Source organism: Musca domestica, unplaced genomic scaffold (assembly GCF_030504385.1).
Source record: "Musca domestica strain aabys unplaced genomic scaffold, Musca_domestica.polishedcontigs.V.1.1 19, whole genome shotgun sequence".
Lineage (NCBI taxonomy): Eukaryota > Metazoa > Arthropoda > Insecta > Diptera > Muscidae > Musca > Musca domestica.
In genome coordinates this window covers 14510491-14534309 of record NW_026712245.1, presented here as the reverse complement: position 1 = coordinate 14534309, position 23819 = coordinate 14510491, and the positions used below count along the sequence as shown (strand labels likewise).

Here is a 23819-nt window from a genome sequence, read left to right as displayed (position 1 = left end):
TTTTGGTTAAACATAATATTTATTTGAGTTTTAATTAACATAAACGAAACAAATGTGTCAAAACAACGTTACATTTATAATGCTTAGACAATGATAAATAATATACTATATGTGTTGTTAAATTCAATAATAAAATGTGAGATAATTACTCTGTTATCTCTGTATAAATAAAAGCACGAATAAAAAATATTTTGGTCGACCTTTCCATCTTTTTTTATACGCCCTCATTATTTAGCGTATTTATTATTGAAGACCGCAAGGACACGATACAAGAAAAATAACTTTATTAAATTCCATCAAAAGGTGCCAGGCTTCTTTAGCCTAACTTCGCAGAATTTTAGTTAGCGATTAGGTCGTAATGGGTACATATTACACCACAACATGATGTGATAATATAATTTATATTAATGATAAAGTTTAAATGATTTATATAGAGCTGCTAATGTTATAAATTCCAAGTTTTTATAAATATTTTGTGTAGAAATTTATGGTAAGATTTGTTGCTAGAGCGTAGCATATTGTTTCTATAATTTACTTCCCCTAAGTCGACAAATAAGTATTTTTTTTAACAGAATGTCAGCACTGTGGCTACATTTTATATTGCTTCTTTTAGGAAACATACTCACAATTTGCTGTATGAAGCAAGTCAGCTTGTTTCTTACTACAATACCAGATCGTATAAAAATAAATAAACATTTAAAGAGTTGCACTCGTTTAAGCTTTTACGGAAACGTACATCCTTTTCCATATTTTCAACAATGAGCATGTTTTTATATATATATTAAGATCAACAGAAAATGTTAAAGTATGCAATGGTATTAAGGCCGTTTGGAATGTTATATCTAATGTTTGTGTTTTTAGATTTTATGAGGGTTTCTGTGATCATAAGCTGAAACATGTAGCAGTTTTCTAGGAAAACAAATTACTACGTCGCTTTAGAGAACCAAATTTTTTGTCTGCATCCAGAGAAATTTTGTTTTGGCGCAGAACTTCAAATGGCAGGGCAGTTTTTGTGGGCGTTCCTTCTGTTTCATTATCAGATGGAAAATCCTCAAATGACATATTACTAAAGCCCGTCTTAGCCGAATTTGAAGCAGGATTAAAGGGAATAGCTGAAGAAGAAAGTGTATTCTTTTGTAAATTTGCAGTGATGTTTGGAATTATATTCCCTGTTCCATCATCGTCACACTCATTGGTATGTGCTTTATACTTTGGAGAACGCTGATGCTTTTGCTTTGAAGAAATTACGCTTACGTTTGAAGCTGAATTTTTCGTGTTAAAACTCGAATGTAAATAATCGGAAGAAACCTTTTTGTAAAATTTTGTAGGCACAGTTCTTGCAACAAAATTAGACTTTTTCTCATTTTGCTTTGTCGCCGGCAATGTGGTTGTAGTAACAATGGTACAACTTTTTAATTCCCTTGGGTCAACATAAGCAATATCGTTAGAAGGAGAAAAAATCGATTGTTCTTGGTTTGGTAACAAATCTGACATACGTTCTTCTGTAACTTGCACCAACGTTTTGTCTGCTATAGGGAGAAGACATTTCAACTTGTGCCATTTAATTTGCTTAGAGATTTAAAAACATCTTTGGCTGGGTAGGTGCTAAAAACACAATGTCTTCAACAAAACATAAATTAAATTCATTACAATAATGAAGTTTATTGATTTGTATTTCAATCATATATAGTAGCTTGACACAAGAATAAAAAATGTGTTTCATAAGCAGATATTCGAACATATAAACCATTCGTCGTACAAGTGTAAGCAGATCCCTATATCACAATTTGTTACCAAATTTCTAATACGCAGGCACAATATTAAATGTTGACATTATACAAGTTTTCTTGCCTCCTTCCGTGTATTAACTTCTGGAAAGAAAGTGCAAATATTAAGAATTCTTACTTACATTACACAAGTTAACTATTGCTTCCGTCGGAACATAAGTTTTGAATACGTGCGCGTTAAGCTAATTTCACACTATGAAAAACGGAAGGATTTACCTCCAACTGAAATAAGAATTAATTTTTCATTTAAAATTTTCTTGCTTCTTATTTCAGCTAATCGTGATTTGCGTCGGTCAACATTTCTTAATGTAAATGTGGACTTAATTCTGTACAATAGTTTAAGGATGAGAAGATGAAATTCAAAATTAAGTGATTCTAATTTATAGTTAAATACGTAGCCAAATGCAGTGTATTTCTAGACATTCTTAACACAAGTATTTGGTAGGGTTTAGGTTAAAATGTCGGTAAAGGTTTGCTATAGCAAAATATTCTATTTGTATGTTTGTACAAACCTGAAGTAAACAAGGTTAATTCTGACCACATTAAATATTCTCAGTTTTGGTTAAACATAATATTTATTTGAGTTTTAATTAACATAAACGAAACAAATGTGTCAAAACAACGTTACATTTATAATGCTTAGACAATGATAAATAATATACTATATGTGTTGTTAAATTCAATAATAAAATGTGAGATAATTACTCTGTTATCTCTGTATAAATAAAAGCACGAATAAAAAATATTTTTGGTCGACCTTTCCATCTTTTTTTATACGCCCTCATTATTTAGCGTATTTATTATTGAAGACCGCAAGGACACGATACAAGAAAAATAACTTTATTAAATTCCATCAAAAGGTGCCAGGCTTCTTTAGCCTAACTTCGCAGAATTTTAGTTAGCGATTAGGTCGTAATGGGTACATATTACACCACAACATGATGTGATAATATAATTTATATTAATGATAAAGTTTAAATGATTTATATAGAGCTGCTAATGTTATAAATTCCAAGTTTTTATAAATATTTTGTGTAGAAATTTATGGTAAGATTTGTTGCTAGAGCGTAGCATATTGTTTCTATAATTTACTTCCCCTAAGTCGACAAATAAGTATTTTTTTTAACAGAATGTCAGCACTGTGGCTACATTTTATATTGCTTCTTTTAGGAAACATACTCACAATTTGCTGTATGAAGCAAGTCAGCTTGTTTCTTACTACAATACCAGATCGTATAAAAATAAATAAACATTTAAAGAGTTGCACTCGTTTAAGCTTTTACGGAAACGTACATCCTTTTCCATATTTTCAACAATGAGCATGTTTTTATATATATATTAAGATCAACAGAAAATGTTAAAGTATGCAATGGTATTAAGGCCGTTTGGAATGTTATATCTAATGTTTGTGTTTTTAGATTTTATGAGGGTTTCTGTGATCATAAGCTGAAACATGTAGCAGTTTTCTAGGAAAACAAATTACTACGTCGCTTTAGAGAACCAAATTTTTGTCTGCATCCAGAGAAATTTTGTTTTGGCGCAGAACTTCAAATGGCAGGGCAGTTTTGTGGGCGTTCCTTCTGTTTCATTATCAGATGGAAAATCCTCAAATGACATATTACTAAAGCCCGTCTTAGCCGAATTTGAAGCAGGATTAAAGGGAATAGCTGAAGAAGAAAGTGTATTCTTTTGTAAATTTGCAGTGATGTTTGGAATTATATTCCCTGTTCCATCATCGTCACACTCATTGGTATGTGCTTTATACTTTGGAGAACGCTGATGCTTTTGCTTTGAAGAAATTACGCTTACGTTTGAAGCTGAATCTTTCGTGTTAAAACTCGAATGTAAATAATCGGAAGAAACCTTTTTGTAAAATTTTGTAGGCACAGTTCTTGCAACAAAATTAGACTTTTTCTCATTTTGCTTTGTCGCCGGCAATGTGGTTGTAGTAACAATGGTACAACTTTTAATTCCCTTGGGTCAACATAAGCAATATCGTTAGAAGGAGAAAAATCGATTGTTCTTGGTTTGGTAACAAATCTGACATACGTTCTTCTGTAACTTGCACCAACGTTTTGTCTGCTATAGGGAGAATAGTTCGATCATCATTATAGCATGTTTCCAATGGATATGGAGTACAACCCGTTAGGAGTTCTGGCGTACCTAAGGAACTATTTACCACAGTTTGCCTTTGTGGAAGCTCAACATGTGAAGACTTATTTGGTTGGAATATAGGCACATTGGCGTATGGAGGGGGATCTTTTTTCTCATTTACAGGCAACCCACTTTGTGGTGCTAGAGCCCTGGTAACAATGCTGCCCTCCTTAGACACGTTATATGGTTCTGGTGTTTTATTTATAATAATGGAAGAATTAACAGTTACAAGTTGAGCTGTTGGATCCGTTCCGACTTCTTTAGTGGTATTAGAACTTTTATAGATATTTACTTTAGGATTGTATAGATTCATATTTTTCTTTTTGCTACACTCTTCTGCACTTCTGGTGAATGGATCCGATTCAAAAAAATTGCTTTTAGGGCATACCGAGTTCAAGGGTTCAACAGGATTATTTGAAATGACTTTTACTGTTCCGTAAAGGGATGAGCTTTGTACTTCCTTATGAATGTTGTTACTACGTTGTTTGTTATCAACATATTCGAAAGGGTTAAAGACAGGTTCATTAAAATTGTCTAAAACTTGGTCTGGGCCCGAAACAATGGTTGGCCCATCTTTTTCACTTGTTTTAACAAAACATTTAATGGGCGTCGATGTCCACATTTCCGTACTTGAGTCCGGAATATTCCCTGCAACTGTGTCAATAGATTTTTTCCTGGAGCTATATTTGCCATGTAGTTTCTTTTTGATATTCCCAATTTCTTTTTTATTAAACGGTGCCATTGCAAAAACATCTAGTTCGTCTTGGTCTTTGCAATTAACTACAATTTTAAGAGCGTTACTTTCTTCGAATGTATTTATGTTGGTATCGATGTGAGCGTTTGGTATAGATTGGAGGCAGAGTCTGTCTCCTCTGAGCCATAGTCTAATTCGTCATCCAAAAGTAGAGGTTTATCGCCAAACGCATTGAGGAATTCTGAAGGATGTTCATCTTGTTCACAGCTCAAGTCCGAAAGGGCAGATGCAACAGCTAAAGCTTCATTTGCGGAAGCAGCACAAGAGTTTCTGTCTTTTTTTCGCATACGCACTTTTACCACTACGCGGCTACTATCATCTTCGTGTGTCGTTACCGATTCACATTCGGCATGGTATGCGGATGAGCTGCAAGTCTTCACGCTTTCGCTTACGCCGTCCAAATCGGGTCGTTTTAATTTACAATTATTTCGGGATATATGACTTACATGATTCTCATCGAAGAAGTCATCTTCTGTCCTTAGATCGGAAGCGGAACCAATGGAGTCAGCGTCATCATTACATTTACTTATATCATCGACAATAGTTTCCATCATTTCGGCTTGCTTTTGCTGTTTTTCATGTTCTTCCAAAACTGCATTTACTTCCAGAGCAGCTTGGTGAGCTGCTGATGACGGTCTCTTTGTTGTTGTTTTCTCTTTCAGTTTTTTTACAATCGGAACTTTAATGTGCGTTTTGTCTACCTTATGATATGCTGCCTGATGAATTTTATGAATTGTATCTGGAATGTTGTTTGTGACAATTTGTTTAAAGATTGCTTTTTTGGAGGTACCGCAACTAGCAGTGCAATTTTCTTGGAAGAATTCCGAATCGGAGTCATCCGAGGTCACCATTTCGTTGCTACGTAATTTTTCATATTTATTTCGGTCGTCAAGAGCAAGTTTTACGAAAGGAATTGATGTACCAGTGGTATTTATTGTTGAAGAGACATCTTGTTGTAGAGGTTGTCCATCATAGTCTGTTTTCAAAGTGGTTATAAGGGATGTTCTTTCTTCATTTACCTCCAACGTCGGCGATAGAAGCCATTTTGAAGATGTTGATAAATTTATATTACCAGTACCACTGCCAACAATATGACTTGTATTTGAACCAAAAACACCGCTTGTGTTATTGCTTGCCAAAAGATATTTTGCTGTTAAAGAAAATTAAATTCTTTTATGCGATAAAAACGGTATGAAAAATACGTATATAATTTTAAATTATGTATGCTTGTACTATATATATTTACAGTGAAGTCACCCAAAAGCATTTATAGTTTGTCAAGTTTTTTCATTAATATATAAATAAATCGCTGTTATATTTGTATTGAATTGTCCTAATTCCTTCTTTGAACTAGGCTGAATGAAGTAAATGCTTCCAACATCTTATGCCATTTTATATTTAATCAGATCCCAGAGTGTCATTCAATACAAATGTTGAAATATTTAGAAAAAAATTATATATATATTGAACATTTTCAGTTATATTTAATGGATGCAAAATACTCCATTTTTTCTTTGGGTCTGCAAAGTATTACGCAGTATCAAAAAGGGTAACTAATTAAACAGTTATTTGTTAATTTAATATATAACGGCAGGAATATTTAAAAAAAAATAGATATGTTTGGTTATTTTCGGCGAGCAGAATATCACTTTAACAAATTTGAGTATGGTAGAGAAAGTGCGACAATCCAAGCATCCATCTTAATCAAGGGATAACTTCTCTGGAAGATGACGGACTCGGTGACTTGATAATGTTGGACCTAGTACAAGAAGCTGGTGCATCCTGAATTCCTGCAATAGGTGGTAAGAAGTCTGGGCGGAGCTAGGTGCAGATTAATTTGTATCATCGCAAGATAGCGGTTGCCGTAATCAACCAAACACTCTCGACGATAAACATCGATATTGCCTTAGTCCAGAAATCCTATCTACTCAATGAAAGGGTCTCCCGACTGAATGACAACACGGTTTTCTTCCCTACAAATTGGGTAAAGAAACTGTATAGTTGAAAAAAGGATTATAAATTAGTTACTTCTTTCTAATTTCTGTTGAGAGAACATCACCATTACTAACTTCATCCAGTATTTTGTAGTAATGGCAATACAAGGATATTCTGGAACTAATAGAGTGTACACAATATGTGTCCGTGATGTAATGCAAGTGACCATCACTTTTACTGAGATAGCAGCGACAGAAAATTAATAATCTCCAAATGTGCGATAAGGTTAACACACAACTTTTTAAAATAGGCACATTACTCTCGGAAGATACCGCTCTTATCTGGCTATTGCTCTTTTTAGATTCCAAGACGATATCTTTTCAAGAGGCTACCTGCGAAGCTGAAGAAATCATTAGCAGTATAAGAAGACAGACTGAGGTGAAATTCGTAAAATACTTCCTAAGGACCCCAAACCAATAAGCAGTATAAAACGAATTGATGGTAAATGGCCTAACTCTGGTCTGGAGACTTTGACGTTCTATTGGGTACTCGCTTCCTTGATTAGAAGAGTGAAAGTGATGTTGAGCAATCAATAACATCTACCCCCAAGACATGCAGGGCAACATGTGAGGCTCATATAAAGGACACCAAATTACTCCAAGCTTAAATGGACGATCAGCAACTTTCAACCCTGTAAGTCCCTTGGTCCCGATTGTACCCTGACTGCAGTGTTACAAATAGCATCTGAGTCGATGTTGCGTATTTTTCAGGAATTTTTAAGGCTTGTCTCAGGTTTTGTTCTGTGCCTAATCTGTGAAAGGATCTGTGTTGAGCAATCACTAACATCTACCCCAAAGACATGGAGGTTTTTCAGGTTTTTTTCTGTACCTAATCTGTGAAAGGAGGTAACATTGAGCTTTATTCCCTAAGCTAGCCAAACAATATATAATGACTACAGATTGATTACCCATTCGAACATTCGAAATAATTTTTTACAATTATAAGTTTAAAGTGTTTAAGAGCTGTGTTCCTTTGTCCGGTAAAGCAAAAGAATTTTTTTGTTCAAATTGGAAATTTATGTAAACAAGAAATGCAAGATTGAACTCCCATATTTTGTGAAAATTACGGACAAATTCTCTGTAGCATGATGAACAAATAATCATAAAATTTTTGAGTTGAAGTAAATCAGGCACGGTCCGCTTTGCTACGAAATTGAATTAACGAATCCAATTGTGATACTCTATTCTTATGAGCAACATTTTCCTGCAAGGGCATTTGGCATCAATCAAAACAAATGGTAGTTAAAATAAGGTCATGGCTATTAAGTGGGTGGCAGGTTGCCTGGCCAGGTGTATTGTTCATCTTACTTTCCACTAAATCGGAATCACTATTTTAGTACCATGACACTGCATAAAAGCGTTTTCTTCAATTAAAAATTATTGCCATTTTGGGCAATGAATTCGACTTTACTTTAGCGATTAAAAAGTGTTTGGAATCTTTTGAACCTAGATCGGATTCATCTAAATCGGAAGCACTATTTTAGCACAATAGCACCGAATAAAATGATTGCCATTTTGGGCAGTGGATTCGACTTTATTTTAGCGATTTAAGTGATTCAAATCTTCTGAGCCTATCAAATATTGAGTCATAGTTAATTTTTTACCTTTAACCCATTTCGTTCAGAGATTTAATTTTTGCTTTTGAAAAAATTTACTTCTTTAGTGTAGTTTGGTCGCACTGATATCAAAAAATTACTCAGAAAAATTGTACATTCTTTTTTGTTTTTTCCAGAATCCAATGCTCAAATTTCGAAAAGTCAACATTACACATATGTAAAATCAAGCTTGTGTATGCAAACCATGCTTTTTATATTTAGCGCAACGGTTACACATATTGGCAATAATTCCTCATCATTATTTTTTCCATTTGTTATTTTTTAAAATTAATTTAAGTAGTATCCAAAAATATGGGTTTCAGAAATGTACCTTTACCATCGAGGGGGAGGGGGTATTTTTAGGGGGCAGGGGGATATTTTTAGGGTTGAATTTGTTTTAATTACTGATAGATGACTCTTGCTGCCTACACAAACATTTGTTTAAAATTTTACCCTTTTCATATCCTTTTTTTTTTTGAAAGAGTGTTTATACTCTTGGAACAATCGAACAGAAATGGGCTAAAGTAGCATAATTATTATAATTGAGGCAAATCACACGAATCGGCATTAACATTTTTAGCCAATTGCAAGGATCCTAACAGCGGGAGTTCCATAAATTTGAAATTCTGCTCAGAATTAAAAACTTTTAAATGTCAAAGAAAATATTTCTAGCTAACGAATGTATTGCGTTTTTTAAAATGCATACATAAACAACAACCTTTCCTATGCTAAGTTTTACGTGGTTTGGCCAAAGGTCGATTAAAAATATAAGAATAATTACTTGTTTTAAAGTACCAAGCATATCCTAATTAGTGTGGCTAAAGCACACAGGTAGATTTTGGTTTGCCACAGGGACAAACCAAACAAGAAATTAATAGAAAAATCTCAAATTTAATTAGGGTTATTTACTATTACCGGACACCGCTCAAAGTTCCCCAAAAACAATAGTATTTCTATTAAACATTCAAAAAATGTCCACAAGAACATACTCCGATAAAATATTGGAATATTTTTATATAATATAATACAAATGGAGTTTTGAAAGTAAAATAAAAAACTTTTAAATGTCAAAGAAAATATTTCTAGCTAACGAATGTATTGCGTTTTTTAAAATGCATACATAAACAACAACCTTTCCTATGCTAAGTTTTACGTGGTTTGGCCAAAGGTCGATTAAAAATATAAGAATAATTACTTGTTTTAAAGTACCAAGCATATCCTAATTAGTGTGGCTAAAGCACACAGGTAGATTTTGGTTTGCCACAGGGACAAACCAAACAAGAAATTAATAGAAAAATCTCAAATTTAATTAGGGTTATTTACTATTACCGGACACCGCTCAAAGTTCCCCAAAAACAATAGTATTTCTATTAAAACATTCAAAAAATGTCCACAAGAACATACTCCGATAAAATATTGGAATATTTTTATATAATATAATACAAATGGAGTTTTGAAAGTAAAATAAAATTCTGAATAACGCACTATTTCGTATAAAGAAATTTTCGCTGGTGGCTAAACTAAATTTTTAACTAATCATTTAGCTGGTATGTATTTTATGTCCCATTACTTTTTTGTTAGTTTCACACCATTCTCTTTACAACTATTTTTTTCGCCACATTGTGTGTATAGTTTCTTATTCAGTATTTATGTCCTGTTATTTAGTTCCTCTATACATACTTATTTTTTTCATAACGAATAATAGTTTGTTATACAGTGAAGTGCAAATACCATTCTAGCAATTCTTATAAACGTGCTTCTTATATGATATAATTTTGCTATGGAAAATGGCATGGTGCTTTGAAAAAAAATTCTTTCATCCATTTTTTTCTTATATAGAATGTGGTTACATGCTTGGTCTGCTGTTAGGGGTGCAAGTTACCTTCTTCCAAATTGTTATACACTTAGCCATATGGCTAGAGATGGTGTATATCATTTGATACGGTCGAAATAACGGTTTTAGACCCTAGGTCTCGTTGGACCAAATCCATTTCAGGACATTTGGAGCCGATCTAGCGATGTCCATCCGTCCGTCTGTCTGTTCGGCTGGCTAGTGCGCACTATAACTCTCGAAGGGAGCATCCGATTCGGTCCAAACTTGGTACATCGCAATATTTTTGTCAAACTTATATCGATTTCGGAGATGGGCAATATCGGTCCACTCCTTTTGGTACCCTCCCCACAAAAGGTCGAAATTTTCAAAAAATATATTTTCTGCACAAAAACAGGAACGATAATCCGATTTTGCTCCAACTTTACAAATCCTAAGAGTCCGATTATCTTCAAATTACACACAACCCAATATTTATATTAACCCAAGATCTGGTGTTAAGATGGGATACATCGGTCCACTCCTTCTGGTACCTCCTCCACATATGGTCGAAATTTTCAAAAAATATATATTTTCTGCACAGAAAGAGAAACGATAATCCGGTTTTGCCCCAACTTTGGAAATCCCTATATCTGCGTCAGTGCTAGGTCAGGTGCGAAAATGGATAATATCAGTCCACTCTATTATGTTCTCCCACAAAGGGTCAACATTTTTAATAATTATAACTCATATAAAATATGATGTAAGAGTCCAATTGTCTTCAAATTTCACACATCCTAATATTTTTATGAACCCAAGATCTGATATTAAGACGGAATATATTGGTCCACTCCTTCTGGTACCTCCCCCACAAAAGGTCGAAATTTTGAATATCCATTAAGCTTATAAAATGCGAAATTAACATTCGATTATATTTAGACTTGGCACATCTGAACACCGGATCTATTATGAAGACGGTAGAGATCGGACCATTTCTTCTGGTACATCTCCCACAAAGGGTCCAAGTTTTGAATAACCAAAATGTTTATGAAATCCGACATGAGCATCAGGTTCTTTTTATATTTTATACATACAAACATTTTTGCTAACACAAGATATGTTGTGAAGATGGGATAAATCGGTCCTCTCCTTCTGGTATCTCCCCCACAAAGGCTCAAAATTTTGAATTTCCATGAAGTTTATTAAAAGCGAAATCAACATCCGATTCCATTCCAGACTTGGTACATCTCAATATTACTATCAACACAAGATCAGTTATAAAGATGGTAGAGATCAGACCGTTTCTTTTGCTACTTGCCCCATATAGGGTTCAAGATTTTGAAAAATGGATATAAATGTTCGATTTTCTTATAAATTTGGCGATACCAATATTTTTGTCTGTATTAGATGAAGCATGAAAATAATCCAAACCTGGCACTTCGCTTTATTTATATCATATTTATATAGGTTCGATATAAAATGGACATGGAAATATTTGTCCATTCTTTCAAAACCCACTAGGGTTTCAAGAGTTTGAATAATCATAACAGAAGTCAAAATATTTTTAAATAATCGAATATTGGCTAAGGGTATCCATCTGTCGAAAAACTGACCGATACTTTTTTACTCGTTTTTTTTTTTTTTTTAATTTTCGGTTAAGAAATTTTTCAGGTCGTAGATTTAAAAGATCAAGCTAGTCAACAAAGTGGTATTTCTGCAAAGTAATTTGTCAAAAATCTACTTTGAGACCGAAGAGATGTCTAGAGTCAAAATCATACCTAACGCCAGGTATAAAGACACATTTTACATCTCAATATTACTATCAACACAAGATCAGTTATAAAGATGGTAGAGATCAGACCGTTTCTTTTGCTACTTGCCCCATATAGGGTTCAAGATTTTGAAAAATGGATATAAATGTTCGATTTTCTTATAAATTTGGCGATACCAATATTTTTGTCTGTATTAGATGAAGCATGAAAATAATCCAAACCTGGCACTTCGCTTTATTTATATCATATTTATATAGGTTCGATATAAAATGGACATGGAAATATTTGTCCATTCTTTCAAAACCCACTAGGGTTTCAAGAGTTTGAATAATCATAACAGAAGTCAAAATATTTTTAAATAATCGAATATTGGCTAAGGGTATCCATCTGTCGAAAAACTGACCGATACTTTTTTACTCGTTTTTTTTTTTTTTTTTTAATTTTCGGTTAAGAAATTTTTCAGGTCGTAGATTTAAAAGATCAAGCTAGTCAACAAAGTGGTATTTCTGCAAAGTAATTTGTCAAAAATCTACTTTGAGACCGAAGAGATGTCTAGAGTCAAAATCATACCTAACGCCAGGTATAAAGACACATTTTAGCGTTAAAGCCGTATTTTTAAAGTTTACCAAAAATATTTGTATCAATGTTCCCAAGGCAAAACCCGATATGACCCTTTTTCTGTACTAATGATTCTGGACTTTTGGACCTACAAACGAGTATTAAGAAATGCTTCAGGTCGTAGATTTAAATGATCAAGCTAGTCAACAAAGGGGTATTTCTGCAAAGTAAATTGTCAAAAATCTACTTTGAGACCGAAGAGATGTCTAGAGTCAAAATCATACCTAACGCCAGGCTTTTAATATTAAAGACACATTTTAGCGTTAAAGCCGTATTTTTATAGTTTACCAAAAATATTTGTATCAATGTTCCCAAGGCAAAACCCGATATGACCCTTTTTCTGTACTAATGATTCTGGACTTTTGGACCTACAAACAAGTATTATCAGATCCACTTGGAATTTTCCACAACCCAGACTGGCTATTTTACTATGGCGATATAAAGTGAAATTTGATGAAGTTTGTTGTTGTCTTTGACGTCATGATGTTTGCAGGAGATTTTAGTAGAAAATCAAAAAAGTACTCTTGCTCTTCAATACGCCGATACACGTGTCTTTTATTTGTAGCTCTACTTTCATAATCTGATGGACTTCCCTGTAGTTATTAAAAAATATATTATGTTGAGCAGTGTAATGTATGTATATGTTAAAGAAATCAGCATAAAGTTAAAGGTCAGAAGTGCCCCCCTTATGTATATGTAATTTCAACAGAAAGTCGTTCAAAATCTTAAAGAAATATTCGCTGTCGAGTGGAAATGTTTGTATTTTTGACATAACAGGTCCATTGTTCTATATCACCTTCCTAAATATTATCGTAACCTTATTTTATTCTATGAGAAGTGGCTTAAGTTTTAAGTATATTTTTGCGTTTGAGTGAAAATTTTGATATTTCACACAAAGGTTCCTTTAGTCCATTTCATCCGCTAAATATTATCGGATTACCAGCCTATATAGTAACCTTCTTTTATTCTACGGGAAGTAGTGCTAAGTGTAGAATAAATATTTTCGGTTGAGTGGAAATTTTGGTATTATTCACACAAAAGGTTGCATTAGTTCATTTTCTCCACTAAAATTATCTGATTGCCATTCAATATGGTAGGTTTCTGCCTTTTTCCAAACTTTAACGCCATGCTAAGTTTCGTGCCGATTGGTCTATAATGGAAAACATCTATTATTTTATGGGAAGTGACTTTAGGTTTTAAATAAATATTTTCGTTTTCCGATTTTAGTTCAGATTTAAGTTTACTAAAATCGAGCTCGAGGTCTTTGTTGTTTTTTAATAATATTTATTTATTATTTTCGATATTTCGTCCTCCGACGGAAGACATCATCAGGAACAATACTTAAACATATAACAAGAATATAAAATCTCGCCAATTACCAACATCGACCTTGTGTTGCTGTCATCTGTTTCGTCACTATGGTGTTCTCTTCTTATTGCATATTATTTATTATACCCTCCACCATACTATGGAGGGTATATTAACTTTGTCATTCCGTTTGTAACTCCTCGAAATACTCATGTCAGACCCAACAAAGTGTATATATTCTTCATCAGCGTAAAATTCTAAGACGATCTAGCAATATCCGTCTATCTGTCTGTGTGTCCGTCTGTCTGTCTGTTGTAATCACGCTATCTTTCGAACGAATTGAGATAGAAGGCTAGAATTTTGCACACATGTATATTTTGCCATTAGGCAGGTTAAGTTCGTAAATGGGCCATGTAGGTCCACCTTATACATAGCCCCATATAACGGTACCTACCGAAATTCGGTATTTTGATTATTTTAGCGACATTATTCACCGGAATTGTTTCGAATGTGCTATTTGAAGTTCGTAATGGATATTACAGCCTAAAACAGAAAACTCTCTGTTTGGGCCACATCTTCGTATGGCCCCCATATAAAGGTATTTTGATGATTTTAGTGACATTATTCACCGGAATTGTGTCAAATTTGGTATTTGGAGTTCGCAATGAATACTAAATCCTAAGAGAGAAAATTGTTTTTTAGCTTCACGCCTTCGTATAGCCCCATATAACGGTACCTCCCGATAATCGGTATTTTGATGACTGTAGCTACATTATTATTTTTCTAAGTTTCGCATTTGAATATTGTAATGGCTTATGAAAAAAAAAAAAATTACCTATGCAGGTCCATGTCGTCGTATTGACCCTAATTAACGGATTTTATAGGTTTTGAGACTTGCCAAATTCGTTCCAAATGGTGGAGGGTATTCAAAGTTCGGCCCGGTCGAACTTACAACTGTAATATTTAATATTTTTGGCATATTTCATTTTCGATACCATTGCATTTTATTTTGTATATTAAATTCGATTTGTCCATGGTGTCTATTTTTGGTTTTAACTGAGTAAATAGTTTTTGTAAAGTATTAGAGGTTTTTGGTGCAATTGTGTAATTGTTTTCTTCGTATCATTTGAAGTTTTTAAAACGTTCGGAAAGTCCGGGTATATATGTGACGGATTTATAACACTTATTCTGTTTTTATGCAGTTTGTTGATTATTTTTATTATTATTATTATTATGGTATTGTTTTATTAAAATATTTATGGTTTTTAGCGGGAAGCGGTTCTTAGTCAGTATTGATGTTATTTTCTTTATATTTTCTCTATGGAATTCTTTATCGCTAATATTTAACACGCGATTGATGAAATTCGATGCAGTGTTCATTATTATTTTCTTTGGATGTTTAGAATGAAAATTAAATAATCTCCCCGATGCCGTAGGTCTTTGGTACCATTTCGTTCGTATTTTGTTTTCCTTCCTTGTTATTAATATAACTAAGTATGGTAGTCGTGTTTTTTTATTTATTTTTCTATTGTTAACATAATGCGATGATCGTAGCTATTGAATGTCGTCAGTAGGTTGTTAATTGCACTTGATTTAGTTATTCCATAAAGGTCGTCAACGTATTTGGTCAGAAACTTAGGTTTGATATCACAGAATTCCATACATCTATCCAAAAGCTTTTCCATCACAATATCGGCTACTATCGGAGATGCTGCGGATCCCATGGGAAGACCTTTCCTTTGTTGGTAAAAATTATTCTTGTATCTAAAATAGCGGTTATCACAGATGCAAAATTTGAGTACTTTTATGAATAAACTCTTTGAATATTGTAATGGCTTATGAAAAAAATTTCCTATGCAGGTCCATGTCGTCGTATTGACCCTAATATAACGGCTATATTCGGTATTTCTAAGATTTTAACTGATTTTATAGTTTTTGAGAATTGCCAAATTCGTTCCAAATGGCGGAAGGTATTCAAAATTAGGGTCCGGTCGAACTTACAACTGTAATATTTAATATTTTTGGCTTATTTCATTTTCTATACCATTGCATTTTATTTTGTATATTAAAATCGATTTGTCCATGGTGTCTATTTTTGGTTTTAACTGAGTAAATAGTTTTTGTAAAGTTTTAGAGGTTTTTGGTGCAATTGTGTTATTGTTGTCTTCGTATCATTTTAAGTTTTTAAAACGTTCGGAAAGTCAGTTTATATATGTGACTCATTTCACATTTGATGGCTCATTTTCACTTGTTTCTGTTGTTCCTGTAAAGCTTTGAATTTCTTTTTGTGTTTTTCTTTTATGTCTCTCAACATATTTTTGATAGCTCATTTTCACATTCAAAGAACATGTTTCCATCTTTTTCCGACAAAATTTGTTTCATAGACTCCGTTGTTGTTTCTATTTTATTGTTATTTATTTTCTTCAATTCGTGTTTTTGTTTAATGAGTAAGTTTAAGATCTTTTTATGAAAATTCCCCATGTAAACCTTTAATCTATTTTGTATTTGTTCTGGTACTTCCTCGTTTGTGTCAAATATTTTGCTTATATTTTTGGTCGCGTTTTTTTATTATTATTATTATATTAATAAAACAATACTATAATAATAATAAAAATCAACAAACTGCAGAGAAACAGAATAAGTGTTATAAATCGGTCACCAGAATTAGAGAGCGTGAGTACTACAGTGCGAGAGCAACTACCATAAGCGACTTATGTTGGGAGCTCTACACATAATGAATACTCCAACATCACAACGAATAAACTACAAAACAGATACGGAGAATCTGGCACACAGCTACAGACATCTTATAAGAAAAACATGTTAAAAAGCAGTAAGTTCGGTTGGGCCAAACTTTGAATACCCTCCACCATCTGGAACAAATTTGGACATTTTCAAAAAATAAAATGTTTAAAAAACTTTGTTAAAATTTTTACCATAAGCGACTTATGTTGGGAGCTCTTCACATAATGAATACCCCAACATCACAACGAATAAACTACAAAACAGATACGGAGAATCTGGCACACAGCTACAGACATCTTATAAGAAAAACATGTTAAAAAGCAGTAAGTTCGGCCGGGCCAAACTTTGAATACCCTCCACCACCTGGAACAAATTTGGACATTTTCAAAAAATAAAATCTTTAAAAAACGTTGTTAAAATTTTGACTTCAAATGCGACATCTCAAATAATTTCGGTGGGTATTAGAGGGCTGCAATTAGTATGATTGAGTAGGCTTGATCACACACAGTGGAAATACAATCAAACTCAATCAGTCGGTCAGATGTAACATATTCATTCGAGTTGCTCAAGTCATACGATAAAGTTGTGATCAAACATAAATTGATTGAAGTTTTGTGTTCACAATCAAACGGCTCACATGAGTTATTTGTTTACGAACTTATGTTGAATTGTTCATAACGGGTCGATCATGTATGATGAGTCTGATCGGTTTTATTTATCCTAGTTAAGTGAGTGATTTGATTTGATTAAAACACAAATGTTCGAATCTGAGCGAAATCATGATTATAATTTTACTAAGGATTTCATAACTAAACGCTGTTCCCATTAAAGAAATTGGTGCAAATTATATTTAATAAACATACAATTTTTTCTTTTTTTTTGGGGTTTTTTGTACGTTACACTTCAGCAACTTAATAAAAAAAAAACAAAACAAAATTAATATTTTTAATAAAAAAACACATCATTGGTATTTAGTAAACTAAAAATGTTTAAATATTTTTTTTGTTACAATATTGGTCAAGATTTTTCACAAACTTCGACCTTTTCTTTTACCTACACGTGTGTAGTTTCTACTTGCAACAATTTCGGTCACACTACCACAATATTCTTCCATTTCAAATATTAAAAAAGTCAAAATAAACTGCCCCAACTTGATTGAATGGTTGAATAAACAATGACGCTAAACGAACTCGATTCAAAGAAGACAATCACGGTCGTGATTGCTCATTTATATTCATGTGTTCGATCAACTCATGTTGCTGAACACATAAAACCGTATCGAACACTCATGTTTGATTGTGAGCGAAGTGATTCAAACTGAGCGTTCGATTCGATCCGAAGCGAAGCGAAAACGGCCATTTCATACAGATCAAACTAAACGACAGCATCAACAAAAATTTGTAAGAAACCGAGTGTGCTTGAATTTTTGCATACTCGTTGCAGCCCTCTGGTGGGTATGTACCTAAAATCGTCAAAATACCGAATATAGGGAGGTACTGATGTATGGGGCCTATACAAAGACCTGGACCTGCACAGACAATTTTCTGTCATAGGCTGTAGTCCACTACGAACTTCAAATACCAAGTTTAAAACAATTCCGATTAATAATGTCGCTAAAATCACCAAAATATTGAATATAGGGAGGTACCGTTATAGGGGGGCTATACGAAGACGAGGATCTGCACAGACAATTATCTATCTTAGGCTGTAGTATCCATTTCGAACTTCAAATACCAAATTTAAAACAATTCCGTTAAATAATGCCGCTAAAATCATCAAAATACCGAATATCGGGAGGTACCGTTATATGGGGGCTATATGAAAACGTGGACCTACACTTCATGTGTTCGATCAACTCATGTTGCTGAACACATAAAACCGTATCGAACACTCATGTTTGATTGTGAGCGAAGTGATTCAAACTGAGCGTTCGATTCGATCCGAAGCGAAGCGAAAACGGCCATTTCATACAGATCAAACTAAACGACAGCATCAACAAAAATTTGTAAGAAACCGAGTGTGCTTGAATTTTTGCATACTCGTTGCAGCCCTCTGGTGGGTATGTACCTAAAATCGTCAAAATACCGAATATAGGGAGGTACTGATGTATGGGGCCTATACAAAGACCTGGACCTGCACAGACAATTTTCTGTCATAGGCTGTAGTCCACTACGAACTTCAAATACCAAGTTTAAAACAATTCCGATTAATAATGTCGCTAAAATCACCAAAATATTGAATATAGGGAGGTACCGTTATAGGGGGGCTATACGAAGACGAGGATCTGCACAGACAATTATCTATCTTAGGCTGTAGTATCCATTTCGAACTTCAAATACCAAATTTAAAACAATTCCGTTAAATAATGCCGCTAAAATCATCAAAATACCGAATATCGGGAGGTACCGTTATATGGGGGCTATATGAAAACGTGGACCTACACTTTCCCATTTACGAAATTAACCTGCCTACTGGAAAAACAAACTTGTGTGCAAAATTCTAGCCTTCTATATTAATTAGTTCGAAATATAGAGTGATTAAAGCAGACGGATAGACAGACAGACGGACATCGCTAAATCGACTTAGAATTTTACGCTGATGAAGAATATATACACTTTGTTGGGTCTGACATGAGTATTTCGAGGAGTTACAAACGGAATGACAAAGTTAATATACCCTCCATAGTATGGTGGAGGGTATAATAAATAAAATGCAATAAGAAGAGAACACCATAGTGACAAAACAGATGACAGCAACACAAGGTCGATGTTGGTAATTGGCGAGATTTTATATTCTTGTTATATGTTTAAGTATTGTTCCTGATGATGTCGTCCGTCGGAGGACGAAATATCGAAAATAATAAATAAATATTATTAAAAAACAACAAAGACCTCGAGCTCAATTTTAGTAAACTTAAATCTGAAACAAAACAAATATTTTCCATTAGAGGAAATGTATTATTCACCAACTCTAACGCCATGCAAAGTTTCGCTCCGGTTGGTCTATAATAGTAACCTTCTATTATTCTACGGAAAGTGGTGCTAGGTTTAAAATATTTGGGGTTGAGTGGAAAAGTTTGGTATTATTCACACAAAGATTCTAATAGTTCATTTCATACACTAAATATTATCCGATTGCCAATTAAATATAATAGTTTTCTGCCTTTTTCCAAACTCTAACGCCACAAAAAGGTTCGCGCCGATTGGTCTATAATGGTTAACTTCTATTATTCTACGGGAAGTGGCTTTAGGTTTTAAATAAATATTTTCGGTTGAGTGGAAGTTTTGGTATTATTCTCTCAAAGAGTCCATTTTATCAGCTAAATATTATTTGGTAACAACGCAATATGTTTATGTTAACATATGTTCATAAAAAATGCATATATCATAGGAAAAGACGTGGTTTAATATGTTTGGGACTCCACTTTGCACACGGCTTTACAAAACATTTTTAATTAAGAATTTTAAAAATAGTTTGTGGAAATAATGCCGGATTTTTGGTATATAAATAATGTTATATGAAACAACTATAAAAACAGACAATGTAGTCATAAAAAGAGCCAAACAACATTTGGCAATTTATTTATTGTATGTACTGAGTTCAAAGAAGCCAATAGGCACCTTATCAATCTATTCATTATAATTATAACTTGTTCGCTGCCATTAAAACTCTCTCCATTATCAAAGAAGGACATGATATAGATAATACCATAAGTGCAAAGATGATATTGTCGTAAAATAAAATAATAGATAAACTTGAATATGGACTGTAAATTGAAGGGAAAACAAAATGATACATATCCCGTATGAAACAAATACGCGTGTAAGACATATAATCATTTTAAAAATGTTTTGTTACGTTTCTATTATCGTGAAAAAGTACAATTTATATCCATGTTACCAGGTTCTATGAAAATAAAACGATTCTCATTCGTTATATGTTTAGTTAATAGTAATACACAATTTGTAAAAATATTAAAATGACGCATTATAAATTGTCCTATATATGCATTAGATAAAAGATCATCATGAGAATGTATATAAGTATTGAAACCTATTCATTTGTGTTAGACTCGGAAGTTCTACAAAATAAATAAAATAGATTCAAAAGCACACACCAGTCTCAGTATTAATTATTAACTCCTGATTTGAATTTGCAAAATACATTTAACTCCATTTCCAACAGTGACACTTTCTGTTCATCCTAGTGTGGTAAAAAAAGTTATATTTCATCTCTACAAAGCATCAGAACCGTATTCTATTTGATATGAAATTATCAAAATTTTAGTAAATCTTTGTGTATTAAAATTAAAATGTGAGAATGGGCAGGATGTGTTAAATGTGATTACCAGATGTTTGATTAAATTCATGACAGATGAAATGACGTGTGAACATCGTCCATTACATTTAATGAAAAGTATATGTGTTATACAATAACCAAAAATAACAATATTCCCACTGTTTTAAGAGTTTTTATATATTTATATTTAATTTATTTACTCCATTTGAGTATGTCCATTTATGCATAGTTACATGTTATATTTTATATTTTTAAGCTTAACTTCTAGTGTGTTGGCTATTTGCGTTTAATAATCTCCATAAATAATAAACATGGAGACTTGAATTTTAATACATTAATTTGCATGAAGAAAAACCATTAGTTTTTATATTTAAAGTCTCCTAATTGTATAAGTAATTTTATAAATATATATCAACATATCATACATAGACACTTGAAAATAAGACTAATAAATTTTTACACGTATTTTAGTGCATGGTTATCAATATAACATTTAATTCACTATTTTTTAGCAGTGTAACAGTACGTAATAAAATTGGTAAAGGAACAACTTTGAATTTTGGACTAGATATACAATTTTGATTCGCCACAATATTTTTACTTTAGCATGTGTTTTTTATAAAGAATTTCTTTTCATCAATTTTTCCTCTATTCTTAACTGACAAAAAGATTAACCGCTCTCAAATTTCATATGCAAAAAGAAAAAAAAAAAGAAAATCGTCCAGAAAATCGTTAATAATCCCATGAAATACTATTTGTCATATATATTTTTTTATTTTTAATTCCATCTGGAGATGCGAAGAACAAAACTGTTAATTGAAGACTATTTGCTAAATAATAATGCCGATGAAATTGTAGAAGTCGCATATTTGCACAAGAAGTGTATTGTCAATTGACTAGTCTGATTCATAGATTTTAGTTCTTTTGTGTTATTTGCAAAACCGATCGCTTTGTACAGAAAGGAATGATGTGAACCAAACAGGTTGTGTGATTAGAACATATGGAGAGGAAAGCTCTCATAATATATTGTTTATTAATAGTTTTTAGAATAGAACTAAGTTGTGCTATGATATGATTATAATAAATAACTGTCTTTAATTAAATTTAGAGTAATAAAAATTTCGCATACGTGCACTCTTTTTGTTCGTTTTTCTTATAGTAAACTATGCTACTAAACGTGTATTAATGTGTTTTGTTATAAAGTGTTAGGAGATTAGACCACCACAACCGACGTATGAGAAATGATGTAAAGCATTTTTAACCGAATTACGATGATAACAAAATTCATACAACACTTATTACAAAAATTCACTGAAGACCAACATCGCTACGTCACTTCTGTTGATTGAAAACTATTGTAATTTGTTTAAAGGAGAGCTTAAAATCTTTACCAAAAACCCGAAGCACTGAGGAATTGTGATATATATTTGAATTTACTCGATTCTGTCTTTATCTTTTGAGGCAACATAAAGGGGAGAGTAAGAAGAAAGGTAACAAAAGAAACAATTAATAACTTCCATGTTAGTTAAAATGAGAATCAGAGCTTTTTACATGTAGATCTGATATGGAATGGAGAAAGATGCATTAAACAGTTACTAATGACCACAATTTGTAGCATTAAATCACAATATTAGCTTTGAATACTACAATTAGTGAACGTTGAATCTTTCTATTTTACTCTTCAGGACGAGGGAAAATGTTTTTCTACATAATGAATTAACACTGAGAAAAGTAAGATAAGTAAGTTCATGATTTACCTCCAGTTTTACGTAGGGATGCCGTCTTCTCCTTCAAACCAGGAGGCAAACTGAAGGGTGCTGATCCAAAAGGATCTTCCTGTTGTGTAGATCCAACTGTAGTTGTTGAACTGGAAACAGTAGCTGGGGGAACAGTAGAATTAGATCCAGTGCCAACCACATTTGTCTCTGTAGGTGTTAAAGTGGAAGTAGTCGAGGCAGACTTTGTGTTAATACCTAATAAAATGTAAACAATTAACATAAACATAAATTTGTGAATACTGGTTTCTTCAGGAATTCATACTTCCTTGACTTCCTCTTTGGCGTATTTTATCGAATTCAGCTTCAAATATATTATCTTCGGTCATTTGACTAAATGGTTGTTCTTCAAATGGATTCCAGACGTCAACTCGAGCTGCTATGGTGTCTCGCATTGTGGAACGGCTTATTTGCTGTGTTTGAGAAGTACTTGTTAGTTCTGAATTAGAAATAGATGATTGTGGTGGAGGCACAAATAATCCTGGATTTGAACCGCCATAATTGTTTGCTGGAACTGAAGCTTCAGTCATATTGCCACTGCGACTCTTGACAGATTGATCATATGGCGCAAGAAACTGCGAAGTTTCATTCGCAAACGTTCTATAATTTAATTACAAATATATAAAAAAATGCACAAGAGAAAATTAATATGTATACATTTTATTTACATTGAAACTTCCAAATATGAACAGTCACATTTACATTTATATACACTAGTGCCAAAACTAAAGCAACTGAAATTGCAAAGAGAATGAATGCCTTGAAACTTTTTTTAAAAAATTAAGGAAATTAGAATGTTGGCTAGTTTTAAATTAGGCACTTTTTTACTTTTTAAAAACTTAAAACAAAAAACCAGAATTCAATTTTATATAAAAAATAATGTATGATAAAGTGAATTAACCCGATTTTGGCTTGGACAAAACAAAAGCAAACTCTGTTGTACATTCATATGATCGCTGCAATTTCAGTTGTTTTTACCGTTATATTTATCGCTTTTTGCTTTCTTCAACAATTTCGCATGTCATAAATCATTTTTGAGAAGTTTTTTAAAACAACACGTATTTTTTTTTCGTTTTTTAAGTTCTGCCCAAAAAAGTTTAAAAACGGCTAAAAGCAATTACAGTACATTAATTAAACAGTAAGTTATCAATGACTATGAAAACAAGCTACCACAGAAAATAATTTCCGAGAAATATTTCATAAATATT

At 32.8% G+C, this 23819-nt stretch overlaps 1 protein-coding gene across 6 annotated transcripts in view; it reads right to left on the bottom strand.

Moving 5' to 3' along the window:
* The window catches only part of LOC131802036 (AP2-associated protein kinase 1-like), a 49538-nt gene continuing 25719 nt past the window's right edge, over window positions 1-23819 (bottom strand). The window contains exons 6-8 of one of the 6 annotated variants that reach the window (XM_059121373.1): window positions 22877-23211; window positions 22594-22809; window positions 1-1871 (exon numbers count right to left, since the gene is read on the bottom strand). In XM_059121373.1, the coding sequence (XP_058977356.1) occupies window positions 1834-1871; window positions 22594-22809; window positions 22877-23211 (589 nt within the window). In that variant the 3' untranslated portion in view covers window positions 1-1833. Of the gene's footprint in view, window positions 1872-1901; window positions 2010-3912; window positions 5866-15476; window positions 15557-20992; window positions 22290-22593; window positions 22810-22876; window positions 23212-23819 lie in introns of those variants that run through there. The other 5 variants (XM_059121374.1, XM_059121371.1, XM_059121376.1 and 2 more) reach the window with 5 other exon arrangements.